Source organism: Lepidochelys kempii, chromosome 1 (assembly GCF_965140285.1).
Source record: "Lepidochelys kempii isolate rLepKem1 chromosome 1, rLepKem1.hap1, whole genome shotgun sequence".
Lineage (NCBI taxonomy): Eukaryota > Metazoa > Chordata > Testudines > Cheloniidae > Lepidochelys > Lepidochelys kempii.
Window position 1 is genome coordinate 205781593 of NC_136380.1, and position 21312 is coordinate 205802904.

General features: G+C 45.4%; 1 protein-coding gene across 2 annotated transcripts in view; it reads right to left on the bottom strand.

Moving 5' to 3' along the window:
* The window catches only part of CD58 (CD58 molecule), a 45464-nt gene extending 25636 nt beyond the window's left edge, over positions 1 to 19828 (bottom strand). For both annotated transcript variants that reach the window (XM_073309267.2, XM_073309260.2), the window contains exons 1-3: positions 19649 to 19828; positions 11352 to 11663; positions 826 to 1074 (exon numbers count right to left, since the gene is read on the bottom strand). In XM_073309267.2, coding sequence (XP_073165368.2) covers positions 826 to 1074; positions 11352 to 11663; positions 19649 to 19706 — 619 coding nt within the window. In that variant the 5' untranslated portion in view covers positions 19707 to 19828. The remainder of the gene's footprint in view (positions 1 to 825; positions 1075 to 11351; positions 11664 to 19648) is intronic.
* Positions 19829 to 21312: the final 1484 nt, after the last annotated feature.

The following is a 21312-nucleotide window of genomic DNA, read 5'->3' on the forward strand; positions in this document are numbered from 1 at the left end:
GTAGATATTCTTTTTATTCCTATAAATGTCTAAACCTGGCCTCAGGCCTAGTCAACACCCCTGAGAGATGTAGTTAAGCTGACCTTAGCCCCAGTGTAAACACCGCTAGGCCAATAGAAGAATTCTCCCATTGCTGTTGTCCCGTTTACTACAGCAACGGGACAACAGCATAGCCACAGCACCATACCTGTGCCTCTGTAGTGTAGACAAACCCCATGTGACATTCTGTGGCCCTGAGTTTCACAAGTTAATTAAAACACAGAATTTGCCGATGCAGTGACGAGAGAAAATATTTCCGTCCCCAATTTTCTAAAACACCACTGCGAATCCAGATCAGGTCAGTAGTGATTGAAATCATTAGCCTCTGATGATTGCTTGGCAGGTTATGTGAAATGATTTGATAGAATCAGTCCAGTTTTTACAGGACAGGTTCCACCATCATAACTGACATTGATAAAGCCCCTTATTGACAGGTTCAGCAGAGAGGCCAAGGTTTACTCTGTCCACGGAGACTGAACTCACTCTTCTCCCTTAGTAGTTCGTTCCAAGTAGCAGCTGACAGTTTACACTACTGCTATCCCTGCATTGTATGTTCTGTGCAATGGGATAACTATCAATCTAGAACCTTTCACCAGCTCTAAAGTCACTTTTAACACCATACAGACTCTGCTATAGTGACTTTTGCATTTTGTTCCCTTTTATGCTCTATGCATAATTTCCTGAGACATCAAGAGGAACACTGCAGTCCAAATGAACATCTCATTTCCCAGCTCGGTCCCTGGTCCCCTCTCACTGTTACAAAGACCTTTTTACGCACATACTTACTCTCCGAGAAGCACGCACTCAGAGAGATTGAGTCGTTGATTTTTGTTTTGGAGATTTCTCTGATGCAGAAAACTTTCTCTGAAGGGTTTGCGTTTTCTTTAAGTTCGAGAACAGGATTATTAGCATGAATAATTTTTATGTCATCCCGATACCAACTGTAGTGCACATCCTTTGAGAAATGTATCGCACACGATATTCTAATCTGACCATTAGTGACACTGCAATTTAATACCGATGGTGGAGGAGGATCTGGATGAAAAAAAAAAAATCTACATTAGTTTGACTTCACATTGTTTTGCATTTCAAGAGCGCTTTTTCTAGCTGTTTGTGGGTGTAAAGTTTAAAACACAGTCCAGCTGTATAGGGGATATTTGGTTCAGTTGCCAAGCAGCAATAATACTTACAGTTCTGTAACACACACAACAAACTTAAATGTTTAGACTATATTGGGGGCCCAGCTCTTTTAACAGGACAAAAGCTTTCAAGGTAGCAGGTTCAAGTGCAGATGTCGCTATTTTTAGTTCACAATAGGACCAATCCTACGAGTGTTTCCATTCTGTGGAAAGTGCAGTCTCCTGTACTGTACAGCATTCCCAATTATTTCCATAGGAATTCTTTTGTAGGGAGGCCTCCACTCTTTAAAGGCCTACGGTGAGACTCTGCTTCTCTGCCCTATGGTGCTGCTTTCCCTTACGAAAAGGTACGACAACATTCTATAGTAATGGTAATACAGTATCGGTCCAAGACATCTTACAATAGAAAGTACTATTATTATAAATTATTACCTCTACTGGCCTCAATTCTGTAAGTTGATCCTTGGAGGTGGACCCCTGCATCTGCACAGCAGACACTAAAGTCAATGAGCTTTGCAAAGCTACAGAGAACCACCTGCACGGAACTTGTAGGATATGGGCCTCCAGGCCCAAAGCATGCTAAGTATTTTACTAACAAATAATGAGAAAAGGCCTCTGCTGACTCTGCAGTTTTGGGATGCTAATGATCGAATACTATTTTTATAAGCATTTTTTTTAAAATCCTGGAGTAGCACCATCAGAACAAAACACAAAATGTGGCATCCACCATTTTAAGCATGTAGTTGAGAACGGCAGGTACAAAAGTGTGTGGGTGCTGTTCTGCCGCTCTCTGGTGACTGGGTCCACAAAAAGAATAAGGGATCGACTGCTACTGGCATCTGGAAAAGCTTCTCTTTATTTCAAGCAGACTTGATGAACCAAGCTCTTCAGGTGCATGTGTGTATGATTTATTTATTAAATCAGGCCAACTTCTGTCTCAGTCACATAACTGGAAATTCAGAGCAATTCCAGTCACTTCTACTTAGTTGCTACAGATTTTCACCTGAGTCTCTGAGATACAAACTGGCTTAGTTTGTCTCTTGCCCACAGCATAAGGGTTCACTACAACAGCAAAGGTGTGATCACCACCAATCTAAGTCACAACGGTGGCACTGAAAAAAGCAGGTTGTGTATGTGAGTGCAAATACCCACTAGTAGATGCCTCAGGGAAGTGATCTTGAATACAGTCAGAGCCAAAATCACTCAGGACTTTAAAAATAACCCACCAAAAAATAAACAAACAAACAAACAAAACACCAATGGCCGTTCCATCACTTTCCAGACAGCTACCATAAAGAAAGCAGGGTGGATCACTTTATGACCAGTGGTGCTCAAAACACTGCCTGTTGCAAGGATGTCCTAGCTGCAGACTGCACAAATGGAGTAAGTGAGAAATCAGCTATCACAGAAACAGATTTCTTGGCAAGTTGAACACAAGAGGAAGTGCTTTCACTTTTGGTCACACCTTTCCCCAGCACCAGTGACAGGGTGTCTCAGTCAAGACTGCCTGATTATGAAACTTGACACACCTGATACAAAGGTCGTAAGTAACTTTTCTGGGCCCAGCAGCCAGCAACTTGAAACAGATTATTTTTTACAACAAAAATTATGACAGAGCTATAGATAAGAGACAGATGGGAAAACGAGAAATGTAAAGCTTATGGGTCAAATTCAGAGATGCTGTAGAAAGTGGTACAAGTTACACACCAGGAAATGGGTGAAAGGAGGGCTAAAAGGGTGTATGTAATTTATGAGCTTGTGGAAGGAGTGGACATGACATAAGTTAAAGTGTGTGGTGAGGGAGAGGGGTTACATTTACATACACTTTCTGATACCCTCCTGTTAGTTGTTTTTCCTGCTGTATTTGTCTTCCAGCCCGAGTCTGCAAGGTATACTACTTTAGACTCCCCCAGGCTCAGTTACACTCTATATCTTACACCACATAGCCTCTGAATTTGTCCCACTGAGCCCTGGTCTACACTGGGGGGGGATCAATCTAAGTTACGCAACTTCAGCTATGTGAACAAAGTAGCTGAAGTCGAGGTACTTAGATCGACTTAACGGTGGTGTCTCCACCATGGTGAGTCGACTGCTGCCGCTCCCCCGTCAACTCTGCCTGTGCCTCTCGCGGCGCTGGAGTACAGGAGTCGATGGGAGAGCGCTCGGGGATTGATTTATCACATCTAGACTAGACGGGTAGTGTAGACATACCCTGAATCTTCTTATGTTATCCCCTATGTTAACATAGGAGTACCTCTCCCTCTGAATCAGAAGCAACTGCCATGGCTACATAAGCCAGCAGGGTTCATGAGGGCTGCTTTTCGGTTGGTCCTTAATCTTACTTAACTGTATCACAAATCTAGATCGCATGCCCTGATTCTCATGGGTGACTTTAATTTTCCTGATATCTGCTGGGAGAGCAATACAGCGGTGCATAGACAATCCAGGAAGTTTTTGGAAAGCGTAGGGGACAATTTCCTGGTGCAAGTGCTAGAGGAGCCAACTAGGGGGGGCGCTTTTCTTGACCTGCTGCTCACAAACCGGGAAGAATTAGTGGGGGAAGCAAAAGTGGATGGGAATCTGGGAGGCAGTGACCATGAGTTGGTTGAGTTCAGGATCCTGACGCAGGGAAGAAAGGTAAGCAGCAGGATACGGACCCTGGACTTCAGGAAAGCAGACTTCGACTCCCTCAGGGAACGGATGGCCAGGATCCCCTGGGGGACTAACTTGAAGGGGAAAGGAGTCCAGGAGAGCTGGCTGTATTTCAAAGAATCCCTATTGAGGTTACAGGGACAAACCATCCCGATGAGTCGAAAGAATAGTAAATATGGCAGGCAACCAGCTTGGCTTAACGGTGAAATCCTAGCGGATCTTAAACATAAAAAAGAAGCTTACAAGAAGTGTAAGGTTGGACATATGACCAGGGAAGAGTATAAAAATATTGCTCGGGCATGTAGGAATGAAATCAGGAGGGCCAAATCGCACCTGGAGCTGCAGCTAGCGAGAGATGTCAAGAGTAACAAGAAGAGTTTCTTCAGGTATGTTGGCAACAAGAAGAAAGTCAAGGAAAGTGTGGGCCCCTTACTGAATGAGGGAGGCAACCTAGTGACAGAGGATGTGGAAAAAGCTAATGTACTCAATGCTTTTTTTGCCTCTGTCTTCACTAACAAGGTCAGCTCCCAGGCTGCTGCGCTGGGCATCACAAAATGGGGAAGAGATGGCCAGCCCTCTGTGGAGATAGAGGTGGTTAGGGACTATTTAGAAAAGCTGGATGTGCACAAGTCCATGGGGCCGGACGAGTTGCATACGAGAGTGCTGAAGGAATTGGCGGCTGTGATTGCAGAGCCATTGGCCATTATCTTTGAAAACTCGTGGCGAACCGGGGAAGTCCCGGATGACTGGAAAAAGGCTAATGTAGTGCCAATCTTTAAAAAAGGGAAGAAGGAGGATCCTGGGAACTACAGGCCAGTCAGCCTCACCTCAGTCCCTGGAAAAATCATGGAGCAGGTCCTCAAAGAATCAATCCTGAAGCACTTGCATGAGAGGAAGGTGATCAGGAACAGTCAGCATGGATTCACCAAGGGAAGGTCATGCCTGACTAATCTAATCGCCTTTTATGATGAGATTACTGGTTCTGTGGATGAAGGGAAAGCAGTGGATGTATTGTTTCTTGACTTTAGCAAAGCTTTTGACACGGTCTCCCCCAGTATTCTTGTCAGCAAGTTAAGGAAGTATGGGCTGGATGAATGCACTATAAGGTGGGTAGAAAGTTGGCTAGATTGTCGGGCTCAACGGGTAGTGATCAATGGCTCCATGTCTAGTTGGCAGCCGGTATCAAGTGGAGTGCCCCAAGGGTCGGTCCTGGGGCCGGTTTTGTTCAATATCTTCATAAATGATCTGGAGGATGGTGTGGATTGCACTCTCAGCAAATTTGCGGATGATACTAAACTGGGAGGAGTGGTAGATACGCTGGAGGGGAGGGATAGGATACAGAAGGACCTAGACAAATTGGAGGATTGGGCCAAAAGAAATCTGATGAGGTTCAATAAGGATAAGTGCAGGGTCCTGCACTTAGGACGGAAGAACCCAATGCACCGCTACAGACTAGGGACCGAATGGCTAGGCAGCAGTTCTGCGGAAAAGGACCTAGGGGTGACAGTGGACGAGAAGCTGGATATGAGTCAGCAGTGTGCCCTTGTTGCCAAGAAGGCCAATGGCATTTTGGGACGTATAAGTAGGGGCATAGCGAGCAGATCGAGGGACGTGATCGTTCCCCTCTATTCGACATTGGTGAGGCCTCATCTGGAGTACTGTGTCCAGTTTTGGGCCCCACACTACAAGAAGGATGTGGAAAAATTGGAGAGAGTCCAGTGAAGGGCAACAAAAATGATTAGGGGTCTAGAACACATGAGTTATGAGGAGAGGCTGAGGGAGCTGGGATTGTTTAGCCTGCAGAAGAGAAGAATGAGGGGGGATTTGATAGCTGCTTTCAACTACCTGAAAGGGGGTTCCAAAGAGGATGGCTCTAGACTGTTCTCAATGGTAGCAGATGACAGAACGAGGAGTAATGGTCTCAAGTTGCAGTGGGGGAGGTTTAGATTGGATATTAGGAAAAACTTTTTCACTAAGAGGGCGGTGAAACACTGGAATGCGTTACCTAGGGAGGTGGTAGAATCTCCTTCCTTAGAGGTTTTTAAGGTCAGGCTTGACAAAGCCCTGGCTGGGATGATTTAACTGGGAATTGGTCCTGCTTCGAGCAGGGGGTTGGACTAGATGACCTTCAGGGGTCCCTTCCAACCCTGATATTCTATGATTCTATGAAATACCAGTGAAATATTATTTTTTGTTCAGAAAATGCCATGCCTTGTATATGGCCCACGCTTACTAGCTGAACAGCTGAACTAACCACCTTGCAACTAAATAACGAACAAAAGGTGAGGAGCTTGTTTTCTTCAAAGTGAATTTCGTTCCCTAGACCCATTGCTGTACTTCATTACAACATAAAGACATGAATCTGCTGGAGATAATAGAGTGACACTTTCACCTTTTCCATGAGTTTGGATTCTTAAAGTGTTTTTGCTACTGATAAGTTTTCTTGATTTTTTTCTTCTCCATTTTTAAGCTTTTCAGACTTCCGTTGTCATATTACAAGACAATGGGTGACTAATTTAGGAACAAATTACCAAGGGGAGTGGTGGACCGTGTGTCTTTGATATCTTCAGATCAAGACTGGATGCCTTTCAGGGAGCTATGCTTTAGTCAAACACAAGTTATTGGGTTCAATACAGGGGTAACTGGGTGAAATTCTCTGGCCTGTGACATAAGGAGGTCAGACTAGAGATCTAATGGTCCCTGTTGGTCTTAAACCTCCTTACGCTACAAATAATAATACTTTGTGTGGATCCTTCATCTTCATGGAGATTTACAAACATCAATTCTCAAAACCACTCTCTGAGATAGGTGTTAAACTCCTTTTTACACAGGGGAAAACTGAAGAACAGAGAGATTAAAGGTTAAATTTCCAAAAGAGGCCTTGAATTTGTTTGTCTCCATTTTCCAATGTCCATTTCTAGACTCCTTGGGCTTGATTTTCAGCAGTGCTGAGCACTTACAGCTCCTGATGAAGTCAATGGGAGCTGTGGTTCCTTAGGACCTCTAAAAGTCAGACCCAAGGAGTCTAGAAATAGGCACCCAAAAATTAAGGCACATAAAATGAGACGCTGTTTTTGGAAACTTGGGCCTCAGTGACTTGTCGAGATGGCACAGTGAGTTAATGGCAAAGCTGGAAATTGAATCTCTTGAGTTCTGACTCCCAGTCTGCTACTTTGATTAGCACACCCTCCCTTCTTCAGATATTTGAGCAATTCTCTTTCGCTTGACAAACCAGTAATATTGTTGCCCCTCTATTTCTTATCGAATCACAGAAATATAGGGCTGGAAGGGACTTCAAGAAATTATCAAGTCCAGTTTCCAGCTCTGAGGCAGGACCAGGTAAACCTAGACTCTCTCTGACAGGTGTTGGCCCAACCTGTTCTGTAAAATCTCCAGTGATGGGGATTCCACAACCTCCCTTGGAAGCCTATTCCAAATCTTATCCACCCTTATAATTACAAAGTTTTTCCTAATATCTAACCTAAATCTCCCTTGCTGCAGATTAAGGCCACTGCTTCTTGTCCCATCTTGAGCAGACATGGAAAACAATTGAACATCATCCTCTTTATAATAGCCCTTAACATATTTGATGACTTATCAGGGCTCCCCTCAGTCTTTTCTTAAAACTAAGCATACAGTCATTTTAATCTTTCTTCATAGATCAGGTTTTCTAAACCTTTTATAATTTTTGTTGCTATCCTGTGGACTCCCTCCACTTTGTCCACGTCTTTCCAGAAGTGTGGACCTTCATGAGAGAACCTTCCCTCTTATCCCATGACAGCTCAGTTTGCTTAAAAGCCTTTGGTGAGGGACCTTCTCAAAGGCTTTCTGAAAATCCAAGTACACTATATTGACTGGATCACTCTTGTCCATCAGCTTGCTGACACCCTCAGAGAATTCCAATAGATTGGTGAGGCATGATTCCCCTTTACAAAAGCCATGTTGACTCTTCCCCAACATATCGTGTTCATTTGTGTGACTGATAATTTTGTTCTTTACTATAGTTTCAACCAATTTGCCTGGTTCTGAAGTTAAGCTTACTGGCCTGTAATTGCCATGATTACCTCTGGAGCCTTTTTTAAAAATAACCATTACATTAGCTTCCCTCTAGTCATCTGGTACAGAGAATGATTTAAGCAATAGATTACATACTACAGTTAGTAGTTCTGCAATTTCATATTTGAATTCCTTCAGAACTCTTGGGTGATGTGATGGGCGTCTGCCCTACACTGGGCAGGAAAGGGTTAATAGAGATGTAGAGAGGCTGCGTGAAAAGCAGCTAATAGGAGAAGGGCTGTGAGGAGCGGCCAATCGGGGCCCAGCAGCCCCATATAAGAAGAGCTTCAGGGCAGAGCAGAATCAGTAGCTGCCTGGAGCTCAAGGAGGGAAAATTGTCCCTGGAGTAGGCTGCAACCCTGTAGCACCTTGGACCAGAGTAATGCAGGCAGGAACCTGGGGAGAAGAGAAGGAACTCCAGATGGGCTGCTGCAACTGAGGCGGGTGCTGTGGCTGCAGGGAAATGGCTCAGGGAAATGCAGCAATAGTAGAGTCAAAGGGGTGTAGCAGGAGGCTGCAATTGACAGGGTCACTGGACTGGCATCTGGAGTAGTGGTTGGGTATGGGTGCCCCTCACTTGCCACTGGGGAAGTGGCAGGATAAGTGACTGCAGTTGCCACTGGGGAAGTGGCTAGACTACTGAGGAGCTGAACCTCCCCTAGAAGGGGGGAACATGGATAGTGACACGGCCAGAGGGCCGAGCCACGAAGAGGAGGCTGCAGTTCCTGATGCTGCAAGGGGGTTGCAGGAGGACTGCGGAGAAGGAGTGACGGGGTGCAGGACAATGGACAGGGGCGTCGATCTCAAACTAATCTCCAGAGAAACCTGGAGGAAGTGCCAGTCCGGTGGTAAGTGATGCATTCCATGACAGGTGAACACCATCTGATTCTGGTAACTTACTATGGTTTAATTTATCAATTTGTTCCAAAACCACCTCTTTTGACACCTCAGTCTGGAACAGTTCCTCAGATTTGACACCTTAAAAGAATGGCTCGTGTGGGAATCTCCCTCTCATCCTCCGCAGTGAATACTGAGGCAAAGAATTCATTTAGCTTCTCTGCAGTGTCCTTGTCGTCTTTGAATGCTCCTTTAGCACCTCGATCCTCCAGTGGCTCCACTGACTATTTGGCAGGCTTCCTGCTTCTGAGGTACTTAAATTTTTTGTTCTTAGTTTGTGTCTTGAGCTAGGTGTTCTTAATTCTTTCTACACTGCCTTATTATTTTACATTTGACTTGCCAGAGTTTATTAAACTTTCTATTTTCCTCACTAGGATTTGAATTCCAATTCTTAAAGAATGCCTTTTAGCCTCTAACTGCCTCTTTTACTGTTTAACCATAGTGGCATTTTTTGGTCCTCTTACAATTTTTTTTTTTTATTTGGGGTATACATTTAGTTTGAATCTCTTTAAGGGTGTTTTTAAATAGTCTCCATGTTTGCAGGCATTTCACGCCTTGTGATTTTTTCCTTTTTAATTTCCTTCTAACTAGCTTCCTCATTTTTGTGTAGTTCTCCTTTTTTAATGCCACTCTGGTGGGTTTCTTTGGCATTTCCCCCCAGAATAGTCCTTATGGCTGATTATGGTCACCTTTTGTTTCAGGATAAGATTTCATTACAGTATTTGCTATAAGGTCTTGCTTCTTGTATGGACTGCAAACTAAATTGTGTAAGGTTCTTTTGTAATCCCTTTAGTAACCATATAATCCTTTCCAAAATGTTATCCTGCCTGAAAGTCTCTGTAAAATTGTTTGTGAGTAAAGGATGTGTGCATGGTTAAGGATGAGTGTGAAAGCCATCACAAATGTCCAGATGGTCAAGAAAAAGTGAAAGACTTGGAAACACAAGGAGACAATCAGAAAACATCCATCGTCTCTGATGCTAAACATGTTAGCACCACTGACGACCTCAGAGGTGAGGCAGGCACCCCCGAAGGCGAGACAACAAATAGGAGATAACGATGGGAAGCCCAATAACCATCAAATGATAACAGAGGAAAACCCCAAGATTAACACCATTTAAGGACTAACGATTACAGAATAACACTGCAAAATCCATAGGCTAAAGTGGAAATTTACAAGTATAAAGCTGGGGTGTTTTGCCATAGAACTCTCGGTTCAGTCCTGCAAAGCCTCGGAGCATCGGATCGGGACCGACAGAGCCCAGCTCCTCACTCGTGCTCAATCTAACTGGCCATTAGATTAACTCAAGCTACAACAGACTGGTAACTATAAAGACCATCTGCAGGACGTGTGTGTGTGTGTGTTTTCAATAAACGCAGCGTGTTGCCTTCTCCCCTATAAAAAGATCCCGTGCGCTTTGTATGAGCATAACATACATTCTGCTGGAGAGGTGCTGCAGTTATGCCTTTCGCCCACCAGGGGTTTCTGGGGGGCCAGAGCAGAGAGCAGCCACTTGCCAGCAGGAACAGCCCCAGCTGTGGATAGTGAAGAGAAGAGGCTGCACTCCTCACAGCGCCCTGCCCATGGGGCCAGGTCAGGAGGCATGGGATGGGGGGGACAGACAGCGTGGGGCATATGGGGTTACTGAAGGGCCACATGGGGGGAGGTGTGTGGCTGAGTGCAGGTACAGGGAAACATGGGAACAGGAAGGTGCAATGACACATGGGGACGGGGGGCAGATATGTCTCACTGAATGAGTGGTTAGGGGTCAGCCAGGGTCTGTATGGGAGAGGCTCCCTAACAATTTCCCCCTTCCCCCACAAAAAAACCATGTTCCATACTTCTCACACTCACACCCAACGACCCTCCAAGTTCATACCCAGGCTCCTTCCCAACAATTACTTCCCTCAACTCCTCTGTCACACCTGACTCCCCCAGGCCTTGCACTGCTTCTGAGGGGTGAGGGAAATAAGTTTATGTATTGTAGTTTAAAATGTATTATTACTCAAAGTTCTGTATTACTATGCCGATGAAGGAATCTATTTGTCAAAACACATTTGAATCTTTTTTGTCTGTATCGTTACAAACATACTTGCAGACAGGTATCTTGAAATAAAATTAACACCACAATTGAAACTGGCGTGACTATATTTTGTTATTTGGACAATTAAAATGAAGAATTTAATTTTTTGGTGCAGAATTCCCCCAGGAGTTTAAGGACCTACATTAGGAGCAAGAGAAAGATGAACGAAAGTGTATTTCAAGAACCTCTTATTGCCTTTTTGTCCCTTGTTAGGTATAATTCATTTTGTGTCTTATCCTTTCTAATTTTGTCCCTACATGCTTATACTATTCTTTAGTACTCCTCCTTAGCGGTTTGTCAGTTTCTTCTTCTTGTAGTATTCTTTTTTGGATTTTTCAGGTCATTAAAGAGCTCCTGCTGGAGCTACATTGGCCTCTTACTATTCTTATCTTTCCTTCGCATTGTGATAGTTTAAAGTTAACTACTTTTCACTTTTTAAGGAGACAACAGCTGCAAATTGTTTTTACTGCTTATCCACTACTTACCCAATACTTCAAATACAAATTTTGTATACTGGAGCTGGTTATCGTCAACAGCTAGAACCTGTGCCTCATACTCTGCAGCATCATGAAGGTTTAACTTTTTGATGGTCAAATTGCCAGAAGATGTGTCAAGCTGTCCTCTCTCTCCAAAGCTAGAAAAATACGTAGGCAACCCACCACTTTCCCATTCAGCCACTTTATTTTTTCTTTTCATCCAGGTAACTTCGTATATAGCACCCTTAAATTTTGGTGAAAAAGTAAACTCTTCTCCCACAATCGCAAACACAGACTCTTGATCTTGAGACCGGGTGCATACTATGCCAAAAAAGAAAATACATTTAATTAGTCCCCAGTTATCTAAACTATTGTTTGAGTCATTCTGTATCTATTATATATAATATTACACACACAAACTATGGTAAAAGAACATTAAGACTGCAAAGTCAAGCACATAAAAGTTAGGAAGTCCTCAAATTAAGGTTGCCCAGGTATGACTTGTAATTTTTTTTTTCCCAAAGGCTTATAACTTGTCCAAATTCAATCTGATTTTCACAAGGATGTAAAAGGCACATCCTTGACACAAAGGCCCCCTCTTCCTTGCCAAATTTCAAGTCTCTGCTCCAAAAGCATGGGGCACCAGCACTGTTCAAAGAAAAGGTCACCAGAATTTAATATGGGCAAAACAATGTATCGTCCCCCCCCCAACACTAGCCTCGTTCTCAGAAACATCTGAACCATTTTGGCTAAAATCTTCCAAAAATTTTCAGCCTGAAGTAGACCCTTTTCAGATCAGAAACACACTTTAAATAATTGCACAGGTTTATAAGATTTGGGGCTTTTTCCCAACAGAAGAAATACATTGGTGCTGCAGGAAAGCATCAGAAACACGTGGTGATATCACAGATCTTATGATTAAATATAGTGATGTCTCATAAATGATCAGTACGAGGTAATGTGGGGGTGGTCATTCACATCCAGCCCTCCCCCAATTGCGTTCGGGACAGCAAAAATCTCCTTGCTGTGTACTTTACGTTTTGTCTGTCAGTAACTCTGGGGAAGTGTTGAGCTTCACTGCCTTTTGTTGATAGAAATTCTAGACATATTTGGCATTTCTTAATCAGAGTGGGATGAAAATACTGAATGTGACAGAATTATTCCTGGCTGCTTGATACCAGCATTTCCAGGATGGCCCCACAAAATTGGAGGCAGATGGCAACCTTGCATGGTTTCTTTTAGGAACAGGTGAAAGTTTGTTGTGATCATAGTAGCATTGCAGAGGCTGGCAAACTATACTTCATGCCTTCTATGGCACTGGCTTTGGTTAGATTTGGTTACGGATAAAATGGTGAATGTTTTGTATTCTGGGTTTTTACTTTTCTTTAAAAAACAGAAATTATCAGTCACGAGTTCTGTCTGGTTTACCTACTTTAAAGTAAGATTTGGAATTTTGGCAGGTGCTTAAATAACTAGTAATATTTCTCATGAAATATCGGATAGGTGACATTTTCCTCCCTCTGCCTGGAGAGAGAACTCCTAAGGATAAGGAATATATATCAGGTGCCTCTCAGCCTTTAACACTAATCAAGTAGAAACCTATCTGTACTGAAAATTACCCATTTGAATATCTTTCATCAGATGATAAGAAAAGGGATCATTGCTATCAGAACATTAAGCTAATTTGACCAAAATGGATGTTTTGAAACATGAATTCTGATTTACAGTGTGGTTGAAGCTCTTTGCCACGAAGGCCCTGCTTTGGCCACTTGATATGTCTAACTATATTTTGGTGTGAACAAAGCGAGCCTCCCAGCCTGGGCCGACAGAATCGGGCTATTGGGACTTGTGCTAGTGCCCTAAAACTAGCTGTATAGACAGCGTTTCAAGTGTGGCTTGGGGTCTGAAGCCCACTCCCCTCCCTAGACTCTAGGGCCCAAGTTCCAGCCTGAGCCACAGCTTAAAAGAACTGTAGCTACAGGCATGAGCTGGGGCTAGCCTGAGTCTGTCAACCTGTCTGCAAGGCTTGCTCCTGCTCACTCCAAAATGCAGTGTAGCTACTGCACAAGATAGCAACTCCCCTATCAAGTGGTCAAAGCGAGGCTTTTGTGGCAAAGAGCTGTGAACCACGGGGGCCAAAGAGCTGTTTGTGCAGCTCACAGAAGAATTTGGCGCATAGCAACTTACTCCAGAAAGGCTGGGTGAGTTTGACAATAGACATATTAACCAAATTAGGTGTTTTCCCTCTCGTCATCCAGCAAAGGGGAAAAAAGGATTTTTTTTATCTATAAAGAAAGGCTGTAAAGGTGTTTAGGGGTTTTTGCCTACATTTTTTACATTAGAAATTCAGGTCTTGTCTACCCTGTTTATCCTGGACAACTCAATGGAGAATTGATATAGGATGACTTCGTCATAGATATGAAGCAATGAAACCCGAATAATTGAGAGGGAAAGGAATTTTCATTCAGACTGTTTAAAACTCTTTGGTTTTGTTAATACCTATTTAATTCAGTTAGAAGAAAATATCTGTTTAATAAAGAGTCAATTTTCCTGCCCCTACAGTTAAAAAGGGAAACAACTCCCAATAGAGCTGAGTCACCCAGGGAAACATCCAACAAAATCAAAGACCAGATGTTCCTCATATTTGTAAGGTAAAAGCAAGCGGAATTAAAAAAAAACAAAAAAACTGGATGTTTTGTTTAAAAAATTATCAGGTTTTCCTTACCTATCATGAAAAAACAAAAGGAGGGCAGAAGACAAATATTTTTTTTTTTCAGGTCCCCTTTAAATTGAGGGGAAAGAAAGTGTGTTTGCTCTACCAGGAGAGATGCCCACCACTATCCTTCTGTCCACTTATCAACACAGAATAAAGTACCTCTCTATTTCATACAGGCTGTGTCGATTTTAAGAACATTCACATCTCCTCTTCTCCAAACTGAAGGAGAAACAAAAGGAAACCCTCCCTCCCGCAACCTAAGTACTGAGGAAATATAGCAAAAGTCAAATGAGTTTAGGAAAAGAGTAAGATTTTTAAATGTCAGGTAAAAGACAGGTAAAATAGTCCAGGAACAATAAAAAAGAGTTTCCTAACTCTTGAGTGCATCCACCAGCCAATGTGTCCACATGTCGCAGTGTGAGTGTGTGGAAACATTACTTCTTCAACATATCTATTTACTTCTCCTCTGTGATCTTGGCATGAAACTCTGGCCCTGCTGAAGTCAATGGGAGACTTCAATAAAGCCAGGATTTCACTCTTGGTATACTCATTTGAGCCCTGATCCTGCAACTTGTTTCACATGGACAGACTCTTGCACCCATGCAAAGTAAAATGTATTCAGTGGGGTGCTGAGAGCGTGCGAAGCTCTGTAGATGAACAAGTGGCAGGAACAGAGCCTTATTTGCTCTAGAAATGCCAGTGTGCCTCTACTGTGTACACTTGGCATTTCTAGAGCATTATCACCTTGCCACTTTCATCATCAGTGCCATTTTGGACAAACACTGGCAAGGGCAGGGGACAAAAATAGACAGACTCGGGAAGACAAAGCAGATATAGTATGGCTTTAAATTCCTTTAAAGGAGGAGGCACTTAGATACTATGGTATGGGGGGCCATAGAGGTGGCAGCTGGTGAGCTGCGATTGCAGTTCGTGATTAGCTAAGAATTGTGCCCACCCTACTATTTTTGTTACCCTGTTGCCCGCCACCCTGATCCCCTTATTTGCCTCATCTACCTGTTATGTGCTCTTTTAAAATGTAAGCTCTCTGGGGCACAGAATGGCCTTTGCTATATGTTTCTTCAGGGTCTAGCACAATGGGGCCCTGACCTGGTTGGCATGTAGGTGCCACCGCAATTTATTTCAATTAATATTTACTTATTCAGATAATTTGCTATCTTTCAAAGTGAATAACTGAAACCAATATGATACTGCAATATAATTTATGATACTGACACACATCCAGATCTACATCATTGCCCAAAAAAACTGCTGAAAATCAAGCAGACACCAAGATCCTGACCCTGCATTTAGAGAGCCCGGGGAATGTAAGGGATGGTTACATCTCAAGGGATGGTTTGAAACAGTTAGCAACAGAGCAAAGACAACATCATAACAAAAAGTAACTTTGTTCTTATATCCCGTTTTATATACTCAGCAAACTCCCAATTAAACAGAAAAAGTCACAAGCAAGTCTCCTACGTGAAAATAATTAAATACATACAAATCATGAATCAGAATTCATGTTTCAAAACATCCATTTTGGTCAAATTAGCTTAATGTTCTGATAGCAATGATCCCTTTTCTTATCATCTGATGAAAGATATTCAAATGGGTAATTTTCAGTACAGATAGGTTTCTACTTGATTAGTGTTAAAGGCTGAGAGGCACCTGATATATATTCCTTATCCTTAGGAGTTCTCTCTCCAGGCAGAGGGAGGAAAATGTCACCTATCCGATATTTCATGAGAAATATTACTAGTTATTTAAGCACCTGCCAAAATTCCAAATCTTACTTTAAAGTAGGTAAACCAGACAGAACTCGTGACTGATACTTTTCTTTGAAAAACAAAAATTAAAAACCCAGAATACAAAACATTCACCATTTTATCAGTAACCAAATCTAACCAAAGCCAATGAGCCAGTGCCATAGAAGGCATGAAGTATAGTTTGCCAGCCTCTGCAATGCTACTATGATCACAACAAACTTTCACCTGTTCCTAAAAGAAACCATGCAAGGTTGCCATCTGCCTCCAATTTTGTGGGGCCATCCTGGAAATGCTGGTATCAAGCAGCCAGGAATAATTCTGTCACATTCAGTATTTTCATCCCACTCTGATTAAGAAATGCCAAATATGTCTAGAATTTCTATCAACAAAAGGCAGTGAAGCTCAACACTTCCCCAGAGTTATTGACAGACAAAATGTAAAGTACACAACAAGTTTCAGAGCAGAGCCATGTTAGTCTGTATTCACAAAAAGAAAAGGAGTACTTGTGGCACCTTAGAGACTAACCAATTTATTTGAGCATAAGCTTTCGTGAGCTACAGCTCACTTCATCGGATGCATAAAAGTGGAAAATGCAGTGAGGATGTTTTTATACATACAGACCATGAAAAAATGGGTGTTTATCACTTCAAAAGGTTTTCTCTCCTCCCACCCCACTCTCCTGCTGGTAATAGCTTATCTAAAGTGATCACTCTCCTTACAATAAGAAAAGGAGTACTTGTGGCACCTTAGAGACTCAAGGTGGGCCATTTCCAGCACAAGGGGAAATAGGTTACCTTGCATAATGACTTAGCCACTCCCAGTCTCTATTCAAGCCTAAGTTAATTGTATCCAATTTGCAAACAACAAGGATATTTTTGCTGTCCCGAACGCAATTGGGGGAGGGCTGGATGTGAATGAACACCACCACATTACCTCATACTGATCATTTATGAGACATCACTATATTTAATCATAAGATCTGTGATATTACCACGTGTTTCTGATGCTTTCCTGCAGCACCAATGTATTTCTTCTGTTGGAAAAAGCCCAAAATCTTATAAACCTGTGCAATTATTTAAAGTGTGTTTCTGATCTGAAAAGTGGCTCTGAAATATTCACATCCTGGGGTCCTGTTGTCTCTCAGGGTAAATCTACACGACAGCAGCACAGCTGCAGTACTGTAGTGTAGATGCTCCCTACATCAACGGAAGGGGTTTTCTCATCAATGTAGGTAATATAGAAAGCAGGTTTCCGTTAACCTAGCCATGTCTTCACTAGGAGTTAGGTCAACCTAGCTCAGAGGTGGGCAAATTACGGCCCATGGGACCATCCTGCCCGGCCCCTGAGCTCCTGGCCTGGGAGGCTGTCCCCCCTCCCCAGCGCAGCGCAATGCTCTGGACGGCCAGGCAGCAGAGCCTGGCCTGACCCAGTGCTCTATGCTGTGCGGCGCGGCTGCCTGTCCTGGTGCAGCCACACTGCCAGGCACCGGTCCTCCAGGCAGTGCAGTAAGGGGACAGGGAGCAAGAGGGGGGTTGGATAGAGGGCAGGGCAGTGGGGGGGGGGGGGTCAGGGGCATGGATAGGGGTCGGGGTGGTCAGAGGGCAGGGAGTGGGGGTTGAATGGGAAAAGGGGTCCCAGGGGGGTAGTGAGGAAGGAGAGGAGGGGTTGGATGGGGCGGCAGGGAGTGATCAGGGGACAGGGAGCGAGGGGGTGGATGGGGCAGGGGTCCTGGGGGGGCAGTCGTCCTGGGGGGGCAGTCAGGGAGGAGAGGGGGGGTTGAATGGGGTGGTAGGGGGCAGTTAGGGGCAAGGGGTCCAGGGACAGTCAAAGAAAAGGGGTGGTTGGATGGGGCAGGGGTCTCAGGGGGGCAGTTAGGAAGAAGGGGGGGGTTGGATGGGGCAGCGGGGGGCAGTTAGGGGTGGGCGGTCAAGGGACCGAGAGAGGGGAGGGAGGTGTATGTATGGGGCAGGAGTCCCCGGGGAGCCGTCAGGGAACAGGGGAGTTTGGATGGGGCAGGAGTCCCAGGGGGGCTGTCAGGGGGCGAGAAGCAGGAGGGTTGGATGAGGGTGGGAGCCAGGCCGTGTCCGGCTGTTTGGGGAGGCACAGCCTCCCCTAACCGGTCCTCCATACAATTTCAGAAACCCGATGGGGCCCTCAGGCCAAAAAGTTTGCCTGCCCGTGACCTAACTACTGTGCTCAGAGAGTGAAATTTTTTAGTCTTGAGCAACATAGCTAGGTCCACCTCAGGGCCAGATTTACACCTTACACGCCGCTAGGCACAGCATCTATAGCACCCTGATGCCTACAGCTGATCTTTGTGTTGGACACAGTTTTAGAGAAGTAAGTAGGGTGACCAGATGTCCTGATTTTATAGGGACAATCCCGATTTTTGGGTCTTTTTCTTATAGGCCCCTATTACTCCCTACCCCATCCCAATTTTTCACATTTGCTGCCTGGTCACCCAAAAGGTAAGGTATCCCTAGAACGACATTCCTAGGCATGTGCCTAATGTTCCTAATTGGCAATCCAGCCCTGGTCAACCTACATTTTATGTGTAGACCAGGCCTCAGTGATTCCAGATTAAATGTGCTCAGTTTACAGGTCAAATTATTATTATTTTTCTGATGGTCAGCCCTGCAAAACCCCAGATGGATTCTTTCTGCCACATGCATCATCACCAGCACTAAAAATTCTCTGAGCCAAGATAGGCCCTTAACAATATCTGTGTAATTCCATTTTCCTCAGTGGGTTTACAGAGGTGTAAATGATAGAAACCTAGGCTGCGATAGTCAATCAGCAGACAATGGGCCAAATCCAGACCACCAGATGCTTTTGAACAGACCCTGAAATCCTATTATTACTACTTTCTCTGGAGTCTGGACCTTGACTATACCTTGGCCAAGAAACTTGGACCCTGACAGAAAATAATTGACTACCCTGACCTAGGCCTTCATTCTGCAAATGACTCCATGTGGACGGACACACACCCACACTGAGACCCAGGGACGTTTTGCCTGGGTTTGCCCACGTCAAGGCAATTGCAGGTAGGGTGACCAGACGTCCTGATAAAATCAGGACTGTCCTGATTTTTAGTTCTTTGTCCCGCGTCCCAACCGATGCACGGTCGGGACACCATTTGTCCCAATATTGTAGCTTTGGCCGCTCCGGCAGGTTTTTGGGGTTTTTTTGCTTCCCGCATGTGTCCTGATATTTTGTCCGTTTCATCTGGTCACCCTAATTGGAGGTTTGAGCTCTTAGCAAGTAATTCTGTTCCTGAGACACAAAGAGGAACAGACTTCAGCTCACAATTGTGTCACCTCTGTGGGGCTGGCAAGCATCCAGAATCATAAACTTTTTGTAAGTCTGCACCACTGGCCCCAGATAAGACACTGGCATGAGCAGGGAGCAGCTAAGAAGAAGGAAGAAGCTATTTCCACCCTCCCTTTTTCTGGGCGCGTCCCCGCTGTCCCTGTAATTGCAGGGGGAGCTGGCCCAGACCCTTCACTTTCATTCAGACTGAAAACAACTTTTCCGGGTTGGGAAAAGGCTTTTTATAACAAACAATCCCAGGAAGAACCTTCCGCCCGCCCCGTGGCTTCCCGGTCTCGCTCCCCCGGGACCCAGCCTCAGCCCTTCCAGTTCCCTCGCACTTCCCGCCCCAGTGAAGCCCAGGCACGGCACGGCCCGGACCGCGGGCCAACGCCACCCCCTCTGCGCAGCGTTGCTGCGGGAGGTGCGGGTCGGGGCCCCGGGACGGCGGGCAGCTTCTCGCACGCGGTCCCGGCGGCGAGGCGGGAAGGGAGGGAGGCGGCAGCCGCCCTTACCCAGCAGGGCGCTCAGCAGCAGCAGCTCGAGCGCGGAGAGGCGGCCGGCGGGCCCCATGTCGGCTCGCGGGGGCGGACCGGGCGGCGCGGGCCCGGCGGGTTCGCTCCACTCTGCCCCGGGGCCGCCGCGCTGCACAAACCCAGGCGCCGCCGCCCCCAGACTGAAACTGAAACTAAATCGTGGTCCGGCCCCTACCGCGCCGCAGCGTCCCTGGCACCGCCTCCAAGCCAGCCCGCCTCCCGTCGGCGCCTGGCTCCCCACCGCCCCCGTCCTCGGCTCCGCCAGCCCCCTCCCGCCAACCCACACCCCCTCCCTTCCCCCATCGCCCTCATCACCCCCCCTCTCTCCTGGCCCCCTACACCCCTCCATCCCTCTGCCTCTCCCATAGCCCCCCGTCTCCATCAACCCTCTACCCTCGCTGCAGCCCTCTTCCCAGTGGCGGATTAACCCGCGGTCTCTGCAGGAGCCGCCTGGGTAGAGCTGGGGGGCCTCGCTCCTCCTTTCCCCAGCCCCTGCCCCTTGGCCACGCTGGAGCTGGGTAGGGTTGCCAGGTGTCTGGTTTCCGACTGGACACGCTGTCAAAAAAAGAAAAGGAGGACTTGTGGCACCTTAGAGACTAACCAATTTATTTGAGCATGAGCTTTCCATCCGATGCATCCGATGAAGTGAGCTGTAGCTCACGAAAGCTTATGCTCAGATAAATTGGTTAGTCTCTAAGGTGCCACAAGTCCTCCTTTTCTTTTTACGAATACAGACTAACACAGCTGTTACTCTGAAAACTGTCAAAAAGGGACCCTGGTGGCTCCAGTCAGCACCACCGACCAGGCTGCTAAAAGTCCGCTTGGCGGCGGTGGTGCAGCGGGCCTGGCAGGCTCCCTGCCTGGCAGGCTCCCTGCCTGGCTCCCGGGAAGAAGCCGGCATGTCCTTCCAGCTCAGGGGCCGCCATGGGGGCTCCATGCACTGCCCCTGCCCCGAGCACCGGCTCCGCAGCTCCCATTGGCCAGCAAGTTCCTGACCAATTTTGATATAGACTTTAATAAGATGTATGGGACATGACAGACAATGCAACGTACTGCACTCGAGCATATAATCAGGTTCTACAGGGGCTACTTCCTAATTCAATGCATGTAAAGTGCAATGAGCGTATTGTAATTCTGGCAGCAATCAGTGGTGCATTCGTTTTTCTGAAGTCAAGAAATTCACTGCTGCTAAAAAAAAAATGTTTAAACACTGCACAGCTCGCAAACTGCGTTTCCAGACTTTCTTTGCAGGAAAAAAAACAGCTTAATCCTCCTGACCAAGTGCCTCTCTTTCCAGAACCAGTAGTGACACAATGGAATTCGTGCTTTGAAGTAGTTCTTTACTGTGCTGAGCATGTAAGTGACTACAGCGAGTTTGTTGAAAGTGAAATGGCGATTTCACTTGATACTCAAATAATGGACAGCCTGATCTCACTTTTAAACACTGTGAACTTGCTATAGTTAATTTTGGAATGCCAAACCATTGGTGAAAACCACCAAATCTTTTGAGATGTGTTCTATTTCTGTCCATCAATTGTACAACACTGTATGGATTTGACACACTGGGCAGACTCCAATGCAAAGGAAAAGCACAGCGAAGATGCAGAGCGGAATGTGTTTTTACAAGGAGTGTTCAAGAAAAC